At 49.1% G+C, this 14,896-nt stretch overlaps 1 protein-coding gene across 7 annotated transcripts in view; it reads right to left on the bottom strand.

Moving 5' to 3' along the window:
* The window catches only part of LOC119952339 (glutamate receptor 3-like), a 492,268-nt gene that overhangs the window by 61,026 nt on the left and 416,346 nt on the right, over window positions 1–14,896 (bottom strand). For 5 of the 7 annotated variants that reach the window (XR_005457831.1, XM_038776029.1, XM_038776023.1 and 2 more), the window contains 2 exons: window positions 1,323–1,570; window positions 692–806 (listed from right to left, as the gene is read on the bottom strand). Coding sequence is in view for 6 of the 7 variants with exons in the window: in XM_038776029.1 (XP_038631957.1) it covers window positions 692–806; window positions 1,323–1,570 (363 nt within the window). In the remaining variant the exon portion in view is untranslated. The remainder of the gene's footprint in view (window positions 1–691; window positions 807–1,322; window positions 1,571–14,896) is intronic. The other 2 variants (XM_038776024.1, XM_038776028.1) reach the window with 1 other exon arrangement.

Genomic DNA, 14,896 nt, shown 5'->3' with positions numbered 1-14,896 from the left:
TGTAGGGAGTCGATGATTCTAAGGCAGCACAGCTTTTTATTGTGACCCTCTAGCCCTGCAAACTAAGCCTCTTAGTCAGAGTGGAGCAAGGATAATGATAGCAGGCGCATGAAAATTAATCTCTCTGTATAAGGATAGCTTTGAAAGTTGATGAATAAGAACTTAAAAAAAGATCCAATTAATTGAATTATTTGAATCTAAAAGGAGGAATCTCCTCTGCGGGATTCACAGAGGATACTGTTGCTTTGTGCAACTGCATAATGTGGATTCTGGCACAAAGCACCCACCAAGCTTCTCTGTTGGCTTTGAAATACTGACTGACTTGTCATTTCTCTTTTATTCCTGGATTTGGCTTTAGTTTCCTTGAGTGGGGCAACGATTAAGTCAAATTTTCCAAGGGTCAATTGTTTCTGAAGGTTATTAAAAAAAAACTTTAACTATCATTTGTTTTGCTTTAATAGAACCTTCAGTTAAATTATCTAATATCATCATAAGGGTGTTTCCCCTAATCTTTCCAAGCATTGCGACACTTAGTTCAGCTGTCAATCTGGTAAAGATCCTTGTTGCACCAACATCACGACTCAAACAATTACGTACAAACGAATGAGTTCACGTTCTTTTGCAAATACTGTAACAGCCTTGCCGATTACTCTGTACTAAGGTACCCGTTTGTGGTGACATTGAGGCTGACCTTGGAGTCACCTCCCCCGCTGCCGCACTCTCCTTTGTCGTACCACCATTTGTTTTTCAATTTGTCCAACAGGCCTTGTTCATTCAGTTTTAATACTGCGAGGTTAACAGCATTTCTTGAAACGATAAAACATATTTGTAAGAAAATGAACAATTGTAAGAAGTGTACGTGAAAGGAGCACAATAGGACAAATTGGCTATTTTCACGGAATGGAGAAACGTTTGCACGGCAAATAAAGTGTTAATATTGGAAGGTGGCATGAAGGGTCACATTGTTCAAAACGGAAGTGTGCGGGATGGGGATTTGCCTTTAAGAAAAAAAAAATTAACACATCATGCAATCACACAATTCTTCACACGTGACAGCATTAACTTTACCAGATAAATTGGAAAGATAGAATTATAAAACCAAAACAGCAACGGACGATTAAGAAAAGACGACACGTTAAAGGAAGTGGATGCATTAAATAATTTAACTCTACATTACCAGCCTTATTTAATCCAGGCTTTCAAACAATGTAAAATTTAAGTTACCTTACATTCTTGACAATTAAAAGAAAAAAAACTGGAAACATCAGGGTGGGTGGAATACTATAACAACATCTAGAACATTGTTACACTATTCCACCCACCTTAATGATGCTCCTTTCGGTGTTGCCACTCCATAGCCTTTCGAATCGAGGTTCCCTCCTACTTTCATGGTGTCACACGGCTTCCTCTGCTCAATGTACTCATTCATTGTCGATTCCAGCAAGAAGGCAAACTTCCCCTTTGATTTTCGAACTTTGGCAACTCCATCAGCTGTTGTTTTGGTGAACACAGATGGTTCAGCAGACTTCATGTAGGACCACATTTTTTCATACACTGCTATTTTTGAACGCTGCATAGAGTGAGAGAGAGAGGGAGAAAGAGAGAGAGTGAGACAGAGAAAGTATTACATAAATTGGACCAAAGTTCAATCCAAATGTTTTTCCTTTAAATGGTGCATTTGGAGCAGAGATTGATCCCAAACATTGTTGTTCCTTTAGATTACTTTCACATCAGTTTTCAGGATTTTCACATAACTGACAGGAAGCAAGATAGCAGCAGGTGCAAAAGTGTGTAAAATTTGTACCCTTTTTGTATTATGAGTTCTTTTTATGTGTACTTTGTATGAATTACTGACGGATGATAGGATAATTTTAGATGAATGAGTCGTTGCCTTTGTCACTTGAGCTATAATTAAGACGACACTGTAACAGGAATTGATGGTTGAATGGCTAACATGACAGGAAAAGGGGCAAATGTCCAAACTATGTTACCAGTTATGCCAGAATACTGGAGAATTGCAAATCATAGAATTTACAGTGCAGAAGGAGGCCATTTGGCCCATTGAGTCTGCACTGGCTCTAGGAAAGAGCACCCTACCCAAGGTCAACACCTCCACCCTATCCCCATAACCCAGTAACCCCACCCAACACCAAGGGCAATTTTGGACACTAAGGGCAATTTATCATGGCCAATCCGCCTAACCTGCACATCTTTGGACTGTGGGAGGAAACCGGAGCACCCGGAGGAAACCCACGCACATACGGGGAGGATGTGCAGACTCCGCACAGACAGTGACCCAAGCAGGAATCGAACCTGGGACCCTGGAGCTGTGAAGCAATTGTGCTATCCACAATGCTACCGTGCTGCACCCTTGCTCTGAATAGGTTGCAAAGATAAGCCCAGAAACTACATGACAGCCAGTTTAACTTTTGTGATGAGGAAACTTCTAGAAACAATAATTTGTGATAAAATTAACAGTCACATGGAGAAATGTGGGTTAATTAAGAAAGGTCAGCACAGATTTATTAAGGGAAGATTGGTACTAACTTGCTGGTGTATTTTGAAGAGGTAATAGTCGCAGTTGATGAGGACAATGTTGTTGATGTGATATATGTGGACTTCCAAAAGACATTCGATGACAGTTTTTTATTAATTCATTCACAGGATGTGGGCATCGCTGGATAGGCCAGCATTTGTTGCCCATCTCTAATTGTCCTTGAGAAGGTGACAGTGACTTCCGGTGGCGGCGATGACGTAGGAAACCACACATTTGGGAGCTCCAGTTTTAAACTGACTTTTCGGCTCTTTTACAAGCCCAAAACGGAACCTTTTCAACGTCTCCCGGTGGGAGAAGGTGTGCTGATCGACTTTCCCCGCAGTCCATGACTCGAACTCGGAGTGGAAAGAGGGAAAAAACGGCAGCAGCTCCTCAGTAAAAAACGGGGGAAGGAATCCAAGATGGTGGCCGGCGGAGCTCTGGAGGAGTGGAAGCAGTGGGCCCTGGAGCAACAAGCTGCTCTCCTGCACTGCTTTACAGACTTCAAGGCTGAGGTACTGAGCTCTCTGCAGGAAACGAACAGAAGGCTGTCGGAGATTCAGACGACCCAGGGTGCTGCCATCAAGGAGTTGCAGACGCAGGCCACTGAACGAGAGGAGGCGGCCGTGATCCACGTGAGTAAGGTGGAGGGGCACGAGGCACTCCACAAGAAGTGGCAGGAACGCTTCGAGGAGCTTGATCACCGCATGAGGTGGAAAAACCTGCGGATCTTGGGCCTTGCGGAGGGGCTGGAGGGGTCGGACCTGACAACCTACGTGGCTACAATGCTGAACTCGCTAGTGGGGGCCGGGTCTTTCCATCTGCCCTTGGAGCTGGAGGGAGCACACAGAGTACAGGCCAGGAGGCCTAAGGAGAATGAACCCCCGCATGCGGTGCTGGTGAGGTTCCACCGGTTCAGTGATGGGGAGTGTGTGCTGTGCTGGGCCAAGAAGGTGAAGAGCAGCAATTGGGAGAATGGGGTAGTACGGATCTACCAGGATTGGAGTGCGGAGGTGGCTAAGCGGCGGTCCGGATTTAATCGGACGAAAGAGGTGCTTTACAGGAAAAAGATAAAGTTCGGAATGTTGCAGCGCCTGTGGGTAACTTATTCGGACCGGCATTATTATTTCGATTCCCCGGAGGAGGCGTGGGTCTTTGTGTGGACGGAGAAACTGGACTTGAACTAGGGGTTGGGGGTTGCGGGGTCGGTTGTAATGCTTTATTGCGGGTTTCTGCTGTTGTTGTGTTCTTCTTTTTTTGTTTTTTTGTACTTTTGTAATTTTGATATGGTTATTTATGGGGGTGTTCTGTTATGTTTTTTTTGCTGTGGGGCATTGTTTGAGTTTTGGTATCTTGCGGGGAGGGTTGGGGGAGTTTGTTGTATTCTATGTCGGGTTGGGGGTATGGAGTGGGGCTGGTATTTGGGAGCTGCGTCAGGAGGTTGTGGTGGGGCAGTGCGAAAGCGCGGGCTTTCCTCTGGTTTCCCGCGCTGCGGGGCTGGGGGGGGCGGAGACGATGACGGGGGGGAGGCGGGGCCTTAACTGGTTCTTCCCCGCGCTGGAGCGGTGCCTGGAGGAGGGATAGATTGGGGGGATGATCCCACTTTGGGAGGGGTCGGGTTATTGGCGGGAGTTTCCGGGGTCAGCAGAAGTTAGCTGACCCACGGAAGTACAATGGAGGACGGTTCGCAGCTGGGAGGGTTCCGAGCCTGGGGGGGTAGGGAGGGGGGGAAAGGGGAATACCGGGTTGCTGCTGGTAGGGTCAGGAAGGAGCTAGTGGGGGCTGGGGGGACAGAGGTGAGGTGTTGTCGCTGTGGGGACTGGGTCGGGCAGGGGGTGCTGGCCTGGGGCGGGCAGTCGACGGGCTATGGCTAGTCGACGGGGGTGTGGGGCGGGACGCCCTCTGATCCGGTTGGTCACCTGGAATGTGAGAGGTTTGAATGGGCCGGTGAAGCGGTCGAGGGTACTTTCTCATCTGAAGGGGCTAAAGGCAGATGTGGCAATGCTTCAGGAGACCCACCTGAAGGTGGCGGACCAGGTCCGCCTGAGGAAGGGATGGGTGGGGCAGGTTTTCCACTCTGTGTTGGATGTGAAGAACCGGGGAGTGGCGATTCTGGTGGGGAAAAATGTGTCGTTTGAGGCATCGGAGGTGGTGGCGGGTAAGGGGGGTAGGTATGTTATGGTTAGGGGCAGGCTACAAGGAGAGAAGGTGGTGCTTGCTAGTGTGTATGCCCCAAATTGGGACGATGCGGGCTTTATGAGGCGTTTGTTGGGACGGGTCCCGGATCTGGAGGTGGGAGGTCTGATCATGGGGGGGGGGGGGGGACTTCAATACGGTGTTGGATCCTTCACTGGATCGGTCCAGCTCTAGGACGGGTAGGAGGCCGGCGGCGGCCAAGGTACTGAGAGGGTTTATGGACCAGATGGGAGGGGTGGATCCATGGAGGTTTGGGAGGCCGAGGGCACGCGAGTACTCTTTCTTCTCCCACGTACATAGGGTCTACTCTCGGATAGACTTCTTCGTGGTGAGTAGGGGACTGATTCCGAGAATGGAGGAGGCCGAGTATTCGGCCATTGCAATCTCCGACCACGCTCCGCATTGGATAGAGTTGGAGATGGGGGAGGTGCGGGACCAGCGCCCGTTGTGGCGGTTGGATGTGGGGTTGTTGGCAGAGGAGGAGGTGTGTAGGAGGGTCCGGGCAAGTATTGAGGGGTACCCCGAGGTGAATGATACGGGGGAGGTTCAGGTGGGGATGGTCTGGGAAGCCCTGAAGGCAGTGATTCGTGGGGAGCTGATATCCATCCGGGCACACAGGGAGAGGAGTGAGAGGGACAGACTGGTGGGAAAGATGTTGGAGGTAGACAGGAGGTATGCAGAGGCACCAGAGGAGGGACTGTTGGGGGAGAGGCGCAGCCTGCAGGCTAAATTTGATTTGCTGACCACTAGAAAGGCGGAGGCACAGTGGAGGAAGGCACAAGGGGCAGTGTACGAACATGGTGAAAAAGCGAGTAGGATGCTGGCTCATCAGCTCCGCAAGCGGGATGCGGCTAAGGAAATTGCTGGAGTGAGAGACAAGAGTGGGAATGTGGTGCGGAAGGGGGTAGATGTGAATGAGGTCTTCAAGGACTTTTACGGAGAACTGTACCGGTCGGAGCCAACGGGGGAGAAGAGGGGAATGGAGAGGTTCCTCGACGGGCTTTCATTCCCAAAGGTGAAGGAGGAGAAGGTGGATGGGTTGGATGCGCCGATTGAGCTGGAGGAGCTAGTTAAAGGGATCGGGCAGGTGCAGTCAGGGAAGGCACCGGGGCCGGATGGGTTCCCGGTGGAATTTTATAAAAAGTTTGTGGACCTAGTGGGCCCCTTGCTGGTGCGGACACTCAATGAAGCGTGGGAGGGGGGGACTTTGCCCCCAACGATGTCACGGGTGCTGATCGCATTAATTTTAAAGAGGGACAAGGACCCCCAGCAGTGTGGTTCATACAGGCCCATATCTCTCCTCAACGTGGATGCTAAGGTGCTGGCAAAAATCCTGGCCACCAGGATAGAGGACTGTGTGCCAGGGGTTGTGCACGAGGACCAGACAGGTTTTGTGAAGGGAAGGCAGCTGAACACGAATGTGCGGCGATTGTTGAATGTCATCATGATGCCGGCGATTGAGGGGGAGGCAGAGATAGTGGTGGCGCTGGATGCGGAGAAGGCCTTTGATAGAGTGGAGTGGGGGTACCTATGGGAGGTGTTGGGGAGCTTTGGATTTGGTGAAAGGTTCATTAGATGGGTAAGGCTGCTATATGAGGCCCCGATGGCGTGCGTGGCCACGAATGGGAGGAGGTCGGAGTACTTCCGGCTTTACCGAGGGACCAGGCAGGGTTGCCCCCTGTCCCCCTTGTTGTTTGCACTGGCAATCGAGCCGCTGGCGATGGCGTTGAGGGATTCAGAGAGGTGGAGAGGCTTGGTGCGAGGTGGGGAGGAACATAGGGTGCCGTTGTATGCCGATGACCTGTTACTGTATGTGGCGGACCCGGTGGGAGGGATGCCGGGGGTGATGGAGCTGCTAGCTGAGTTTGGGACCTTTTCAGGTTATAAACTAAATCTAGGCAAGAGTGAGGTGTTTGTGGTGCACCCTGGAGACCAGGAGGAAGGAATTGGTCGGCTCCGCTTTGGAGGGCAGGGGAGAGCTTTAGGTACCTGGGGGTGCAGGTGGCCAGGGACTGGGGGACTCTTCACAAACATAATTTCACCAGACTTGTAGATCAGATGGAGGAGGAGTTCAAGAGGTGGGACATGCTGCCATTGTCGTTGGCGGGGAGGTTACAGTCCGTCAAAATGACGGTGCTCCCGAGGTTCTTGTTCCTCTTTCAGTGCCTGCCCATCTTTATCCCCAGGGCCTTCTTTAGGAGAGTGACTAGCAGTATTACGAGCTTCGTGTGGGCACATGGGACTCTGAGAGTGAAGAGGGTGTTCCTGGAGCGAGGGAGGGATAGAGGCGGGCTGGCGCTGCCCAACCTTCTGGGGTACTATTGGGCGGCCAATGTGTCAATGGTGCGTAAATGGGTGATGGAGGGGGGAGGGGCGGCGTGGAAAAGAATGGAGATGGCGTCATGTAGAGATACGAGTCTGGTGCCATGGTAACGGCGCCGTTGCCGCTCTCCCCTAAGAGGTTCACCACGAGCCCGGTGGTGGCGGCGACCCTAAGAATCTGGGGACAGTGGAGACGGCATCGGGGGGAAACAGGGGGCTCGATGGAGGCTCCACTGGGTGGCAATCATCGGTTCATCCCGGGGAACAAGGATGGGGGATTTAGGGGGTGGCAAAGGGCGGGCATCAGTAAATGGAGGGACCTGTTTATTGGCGGGAGGTTTGCGGGCCTGGGGGAACTGGAAGATAAATTTGGGCTTCCCCAAGGGAACATGTTCAGATACCTGCAGGTAAAGGCGTTTGCTAGGCGACAGGTAGAGGGATTCCCTTTGCTGCTGTCGCGGGGACGATGGACAGAGTGCTTTCGGGGTGTGGGTCGGAGAGGGGAAGGTGTCTGACATCTATAAGGTAATGCAGGAGGTGGAGGAGTCGTCAGTGGAGGAGCTGAAGGCTAAATGGGAGGAGGAACCCGGGGAGCAGATAGAGGATGGGACTTGGGCGGATGCCTTGGAGAGAGTCAACTCTTCCTCCTCATGTGCGAGGCTTAGTCTCATCCAATTTAAGGTGCTGCACCGGGCCCACATGTCCGGGACTAGGATGAGTAGGTTCTTTGGGGGTGAGGACAGGTGCACCAGATGTTCGGGGAGTCCAGCGAACCACGCCCATATGTTCTGGGCATGCCCAGCACTGGAAGAATTCTGGAAGGGGGGTGGCGGGGACGGTGTCGAGGGTGGTTGGATCCAGGGTCAAACCAGGGTGGGGACTCGCAATGTTTGGAGTTGCGGTAGAGCCGGGAGTGCAGGAGGCGAAAGAGGCCGGTGTCCTGGCCTTTGAGCCCCTAGTAGCCCGACGAAGGATCCTGCTACAGTGGAAGGATGCGAGGCCCCCAAGTGTGGAGACCTGGATCAGTGACATGGCAGGATTTATAAAATTGGAAAGGGTCAAATTTGCCCTGAGAGGATCAATACAAGGGTTCTATAAACGATGGCAGCCTTTTCTGGACTTCCTGGCTCAAAGATAGGTATCTTGGTCAATGGCAGCAGCAACCCGGGGGGGGGGGGGTGTTCCTTATTGTAGTTTCTATTCTGTAACTTTATCTTGTGTTAATTTGCGTTGTTGTTAAAATGCTGTGTTGTTCATGGAGGTGGGGCGAATGTTTATGATTGCTAACATTATTGCTATTTTTGGTATTTTACTATGGTGCGTTATTGTTGGATAAATTCAACATTTTTCAATAAAAATTATTTTAAAAAAAAAGAGAAGGTGACGGTGAGCTCCCTTCCTGAACTGCAGTGGACTATGTGGTGTAGGCACACCCATACTGCGGTTAGATGGGGAGTTCCAGGATTTTGACCTAGCAACAGTGAAGTGTTCCACAACAGACCTGCGAGAAAAGTTATAGCTTGTGGAATTAAAAAGAGACAGTAGCGACATTGATACAAAATTGGTTGAGTGACAGGAAAAAGAGAGCAGTGGTCAATAGATGTTTATCTTGCTGGAGGAAGGTTTGTCGTAGTGTTTCTCAGGGGTCAATGCTGAGACCTTTGATTTTCCTACTATCTGCTGATAGCCTTGGGGTACGGGGCACAATTTCCAAAATTTGCTGATTTTACAAAACTTGGAAGCATTGTGAGCAGTGTGGAGGAGAGTGTAGAACTTCAAAAGGACACAGACAGGTTGGTGGGTGAGCAGACAAGTGGAAAATGAAGTTCAATGTGGAGAAATGAGAAGTGATTAGCTTTGGTAGGAAGAACATGGAGGGACAACATAATGGGTGCTGCTCAGAAGGGGGTGCAGGAGTAGAGGGATCTGGGTGTGTTTGTGTATGAGTCAAAGAAGGTGGCAGGCCAGATTGAATGAGTGCTTCTTTAATACACTGATCTTTAATACCATGAGAGTTGGATTTTCCAGCCCTTCCAGGGCGTGTTTTCCAGCGGCGGCAATTGGCTGCCAGTGGGATCTTCCAGACCCGCCGTTGTCTATGGCAATTTTGCATGGCTTGCCCGTCCCGCTGCTGGGGAACCTTTGGCGGGACTGGAAGATACCACTGGTGGGAAGGGCCGGAGAATCCCGCCCGAAGTTAACATTTTAGGCGCTGCCCAATTTGATTGTGTAGTCCCTGATGCTATGCCATCTCAATCCAACCATCATCCAGCCATGATCAGCTTTGTCCTCCAATTGATCCATTATCAATATTTCCAGACAGTACCAACTCTAATAGTTTTTATTCAGATTCCTGAATAATAGGCACACAGCATGTCATTTTTAAAAAACATCATAATTGGCCTTATCACTTTTTCTTTGGGTTGGCTTAAGTAGTCCTTTTTCTGTTCCAACTAATTTTCAGCGTATGTCTTGTAATTTGTCTGAATTTTCCATTTAAAAAACAATTAGCGTAGGTTCCAAGTAAAAGTGCACTTCATCACTGTGAAACTGACAAGTGATAGGTCAGCCTATGACAGTTAAGGCTACGCTAATAGTCTCGTGCAGACTGATGGATCACTGACAATTGTGCTGATAGGAGATCCCGAGCATAGCAGCTCAATAACAAGGGATAAAGAATGAAGAATTTTGCAACAGTGATGGTATCTTCTATGAAAGGAGTTAAATGGGGACACTGCTCCACAATATTGGGGATGCTGAAAGAAGCTGTGATTGTAGAGTACCAACAGTACAGAAGGAGGCCATTCAGCCCATCTAGTCTGCACCGGCGCTTCGAAAAACCATCCTAACCAGGCCCAATCTCCCGCCCTATTCCTGTAACCTGACCCAACTTTTGGATACTTCCGGACAGTCCACCTATCCTGTACATCTTTGGACTGTGGGAGGAAACCGGACCACCCAGATGAAACCCACGCAGACACAGGGTGAACATACAAACTTCACACAGACAGTGACCTAAGGCCAGGATTGAACCTGGGTCCTTGGCACTGCGAGGCAGCACTGCTCACCTCTTGTATCTTGCCTCTGGGTATGCTGTTAGAAGGTGACAGATTCAAAGCTCAGGTCAGGACTTGACTAATTCAGGCCAATACTCAAGTTTCATTTCAATGCCATAATCCTGCATTTTCAAAAGTGTTACTCTTATGAGAAAGTGGAAAGCCAAGGCCCCATCTGCCTTCTATGGTGGTTCAGATGGAAGTTAAAGAATCTGTTAAATTATTTGAAAGAGCAGAGTTTTCCTGCCATCCTGTCCAACATTCTTCCTGAATTAACGTTACCATGAACAAATCAATTGGCCTCGATGTCATTGCTGCCTATATATGGAATCATACTGTGCACAAAATGGCCACTGCCTTTTGTTATCAAACAACAGTTCATTTCAAAGTAGTTGAAACATTTCCGGCACGACATACAGTTGTAAGCTTTTCTTTTTTTCATCTCTCCCTACTTTTTTTCTCAGTGTCACTCCATGCAACTGTTGACTAATTCATATGAAGTGCCCCCCTCTGGCAAGCCTGCAGGATTCCTCAGGCTTTTCCTTAAATTTTCATGCGTTTATGTGGAAATCGCATTAAGTGCTGTTCCCGCATCACCACTGAGTTCGCTGACCTACTTTGCTTCCAGTCAATTTTAATATTCATATAATTGTTTTCAAACCCCTCCTTGGCCTCACCCCTCCCTATCTCTCCAATCCCCAACCCCACATATCTCTGAAATATCTGCACTCGATTTTCAAATTTGCTGATGACACCACGGGTTGGATTTCAAACAATGACGAGACAGAGTACAGGAATGAGCTAGAGGTTCTGGAGAACTGGTGCGACGACAGTAATCTCTCCCTCAATTCCAACAAAACGAAGGAGATTGCCATCGACTTCAGGAAGCGTAGAGGAGAACATGCCCCTGTCTACATCACTGGGAACAAAGTAGAAAAGGTCGAGAGCTTCACGTTTTTAGGTGTCCAGATTACCAACAACTGCCCTGGTCCCTCATGCTGACACTATAGTTAAGGAAGCCCACCAATGTCTCTACTTTCTCAAAAGACTAAGGAGATTTGGCATGTTAGCTTCGACTCTCACCAACCTTTACAGATGCACCATTAAAAGCATTCTCTCTGGTTGTATCACAGCTTGGTATGGTTCCTGCTCTTCTCAAGACCGCAGGAAACTACAAAAGGTCATGAATGTAGCCCAATCCATCGCGCAAACCAGCCTCCCATCCATTGACGCTGTCTATAATTCCCGCTGCCTCGGAAAGACAATCAGCTTAATTAAGGACTCCACGCACCCCAGATATACTCTCTTCCACCTTCTTCCATCAGGAAAAAGATACAAAAGTTTGAGGTCACGTGCCAATCGACTCAAGAACAGCTTCTTCCCGGCTGCCATCAGACTTTTGAATGGATCTACCTCGTATTAAGTTGATCTTTTCTCTATACCCCAGTTATGACTGCAACATTACATTCTGTAGTCTCTCCTTCCTTCCCAATGTACAGTATGCATTGTCTGTATAGCATGCAAGAAACAATACCTTTCATTGTATACTAATACATGTGACAATAATAAATCAAATCAAATCAAATCAAAAACTCCTATCATTCTGGGATCCTGAGCACCTCCAATTGTAATGCCTCCACCATTGGTGGATGTGCCTTCAGCTGTCTGGGCCGTAAGCAATGGAATACTCCCCCTAGACTTATCCACTTCTCTCCCTCCTTGTCCTTCGTTAAGACATTCTCCTACTATGGCCAAGCTTTTGATCACCTGACCTAACAAATCCTTGGGCTAGGTTTTACGGGAACCTGACAGGCATGTTTTCAGCAGGGGGCCGGGTTGGGGGGGGGGGGAAGGTCATGTAATAGAGAGTAGGTGTCCTGCCCACCACCTTCCCACCCACCCTGAGCTCACTCCCATAAGGCGGGTGGGTACCAAAATCAGACGTCCACCTGCCATATTTAAATAATTAAGGTCAATTGAGATTGTTAACAAGCTAATTTACTCTGATAAAATGATGCACGTTCCATAATACTGGCATTGGCAGTTGGGCAGGATAGGTCGGCTGTTTTCGTTCAAAAGTTTTTAAATGGGTGGGAAGAAGGGGGTGCCTTTGAACATGGTGAGATAACCCAGTTAAGATAGTAAGCCCCCCCCCAACACCGACTTTATTTTTATCTACCTGCTCTCAGAAAAGCTTCCCCACCCCACCTCAGAATCTTAAAAAATGCTGCCCGCCTAATACTTTGGGCATACCTTACTCCTGGATCTATTGGGCCTTCCTCTTCGGACTGGTTGCATTCTGGAGTGCATACTATTAAGATCTTGAGGGTTGGACACCCCCCCCCCCCAGTGAGGGATGGAAGTCTGACTCTCCAACAATTTAGCCAGCCTACGGCATATTATGGCCGTGGGTTTGCTTGTGTGCAGCAAGTCAGCTTTTGACCGACTTTACTTCCAGGGGAAGTGGGGAGGGGAAGGCGATCTGTCCACACTCTCTGATATACACCTCCTTATGTGGCTCAGGGTCAAATTCTATTTTATAATGCCACTCAAATGCTGAATTTGTGGAACTCGCTGCCCCATAGTGCGGTGGAGTCTCAATCATTAAATGGGTTCAAGAAGGAGATAGATATATTTCTGATTTTAAAATGGGTTAAATAGTTACGGGGAAAAGGCAGGGAGATGGATTTGAGACCAGGAAGAGATCATCCATGATCTGATAGAATGGCAGAGCAGGCCCGAAGGCCTGAATTGCCTACTGCCTACCTCTGGTCCAAATTCGATGTTCCTATGTAGAGCACCTTGGGTTATTTTATTATGTTAAAAACACAATATAAATATAAGGGGCGGGATTCTCCGATAACGAGGGAGCGTTTTACGACAACGTCATCTGGCCCAGTGGAGCAGTGATCCTGTGCCACACAGGGGGCCAGCATGGCACTGGAGCGCCTCATGCAGCTCCAGCTGCCGATATGGGTGCCAGCATGGCCAACTCGGGTCCGCGCATGCGCGCCACGGCAATATGGCTGAGCCCTACAGGGGCCCGGCGGGGAGGAACATAGCCCCCCCCAACCCCGCAATAAGCCCGCCCGCCAATCAGTAGGCCCCGATCACGGGCATGGCCACCGTGGAGACACCCCCTGGAGTCGGATCCACCCTCCCCCCACCACGATGGCCTTCGCAGCCAGAACGCGAGGTTCCGCCAGGTAGGACCACACTTGAACGATACCGGCGGGACTCGGCCGAACCCGGCGGGCATTTGGCCCGTCAAGGGTGGAAAATCGCCGAGGGGGAGTGCTGCGTGGAGCGACCACAGAATCGGCGGAACGGCATCGGAGATACGTTGCGGGATTTCCCCCCCCCCATCCCCGCCCCCTAACCCCCCCCGCGATTCTCCGACCCAGTTGTTGTTACCACTGTTATCGTAATTCTACTTCTTGCACTGAAGGCAAAGTAACATTCAAAAAGCAGCAAACCAGATTTGGTTTTAATGAACTTCCTGTGTTAGTTTGGACAGGGTCAGGAAAGAATAGAAGAAAGTAACCAAGTTCTTCACCTGGAATAATACTCAGATTCCCCAGTATTGTCCCCTGTGAGTTAATTCATTGTAAATGTGTAGTTTGCAGCTTGAATAAAAATATCTTCCAAATGCAGACACTGTTTTCGTGAAAAAATTGTTTGCAAACATTTTTTTAAATTGACGGGTGAGCACCAAGCGAGTTATGCATGAAACTGTACAAGTAATGTCATGATGTGTGCAATTTATGACATGGTATCAGTTATTTGAAAACAAACAGGGAAAACTTTGTCAAAGATTGAGCAATATTAATGCCTACTGTCCTCTTCATTTGCTGCCCTCTCTGACTCTCTTAATGAAGGTGTTTTAAATTTGAAACCCTTGCAAGAAACAATTTTTAACTTTAATAATCTTTTGCTTAGTTAGAATTTGGGGGATAAAGTTCGCAGAGAAATAAATACTTGCGGAAGGCGGGGAGGGGGTGGAATTTTAGCTATGGTGAGAAATGGATGTAAAGTCAACAGTGTGTCTGCGTCATCCATCTGAGACCCAAACTATTTTCAAGCTTGAGCCTCATTCGGATATAACCAGTAAGTTACAGGTACCAAGTCAGTGCTTCACTGGAACTTGTTGGTTTTGGACAAGGAAAATGAGTTCTCTGGGTGGGCAGGCCCAATCGAGGGAGAATTGGTCCAAGGGAAAGAGGCAAGAACAAGGGGGCAACATGAGGGTAGGCAGTGGCGTAGTGGTATTGTCGCTGGACTAATAATCTAGAGACTCTGGGGCAGCACGGTGACACAGTGGTTAGCACTGCTACCTCACAGCGATTGGGACCCGGGTTCAATTCCAGTCTTGGGTGACTGTGAGCAGTTGACATGCTCTCCCCGTATCTCATGGGTTTCCTCTGGGTGCTCCGATTTATCCCACAGTCCAAAGATGTGCAGGTTAGATGGATTTGCCCTGCTAAATTGCGCCCTAGTGTCGAAAAAAGTGAGGTGGGGTTACTGAGTTGAGGGTATAGGGTGTGGGGGGGGAGGGCGTGGGCCGAAGTAGGGTGCTGTTTCAGAAGGGCGGATAGGCTCCATGGGCCGAATGGCCTCCTTCTGCACTGTCGGAATTCTACCATGGCAGATGGTGAATTCTGAATTTAATAAAAAATATCTGGAATTAAAAGCCGAATGACGACCATGAAACCATTGCCGATTGTCGTTAAAAACCCACCTTGTTCACTAAAGCACTTTAGGGAAGAAAATCCTGGCAGAGAGCAAC

This window comes from Scyliorhinus canicula, chromosome 17, assembly GCF_902713615.1.
Source record: "Scyliorhinus canicula chromosome 17, sScyCan1.1, whole genome shotgun sequence".
NCBI classification, from domain to species: Eukaryota; Metazoa; Chordata; class Chondrichthyes; order Carcharhiniformes; family Scyliorhinidae; genus Scyliorhinus; species Scyliorhinus canicula.
Note: the sequence above shows the minus strand (reverse complement) of the source record. Positions and strands in the feature narration are given on the sequence as shown.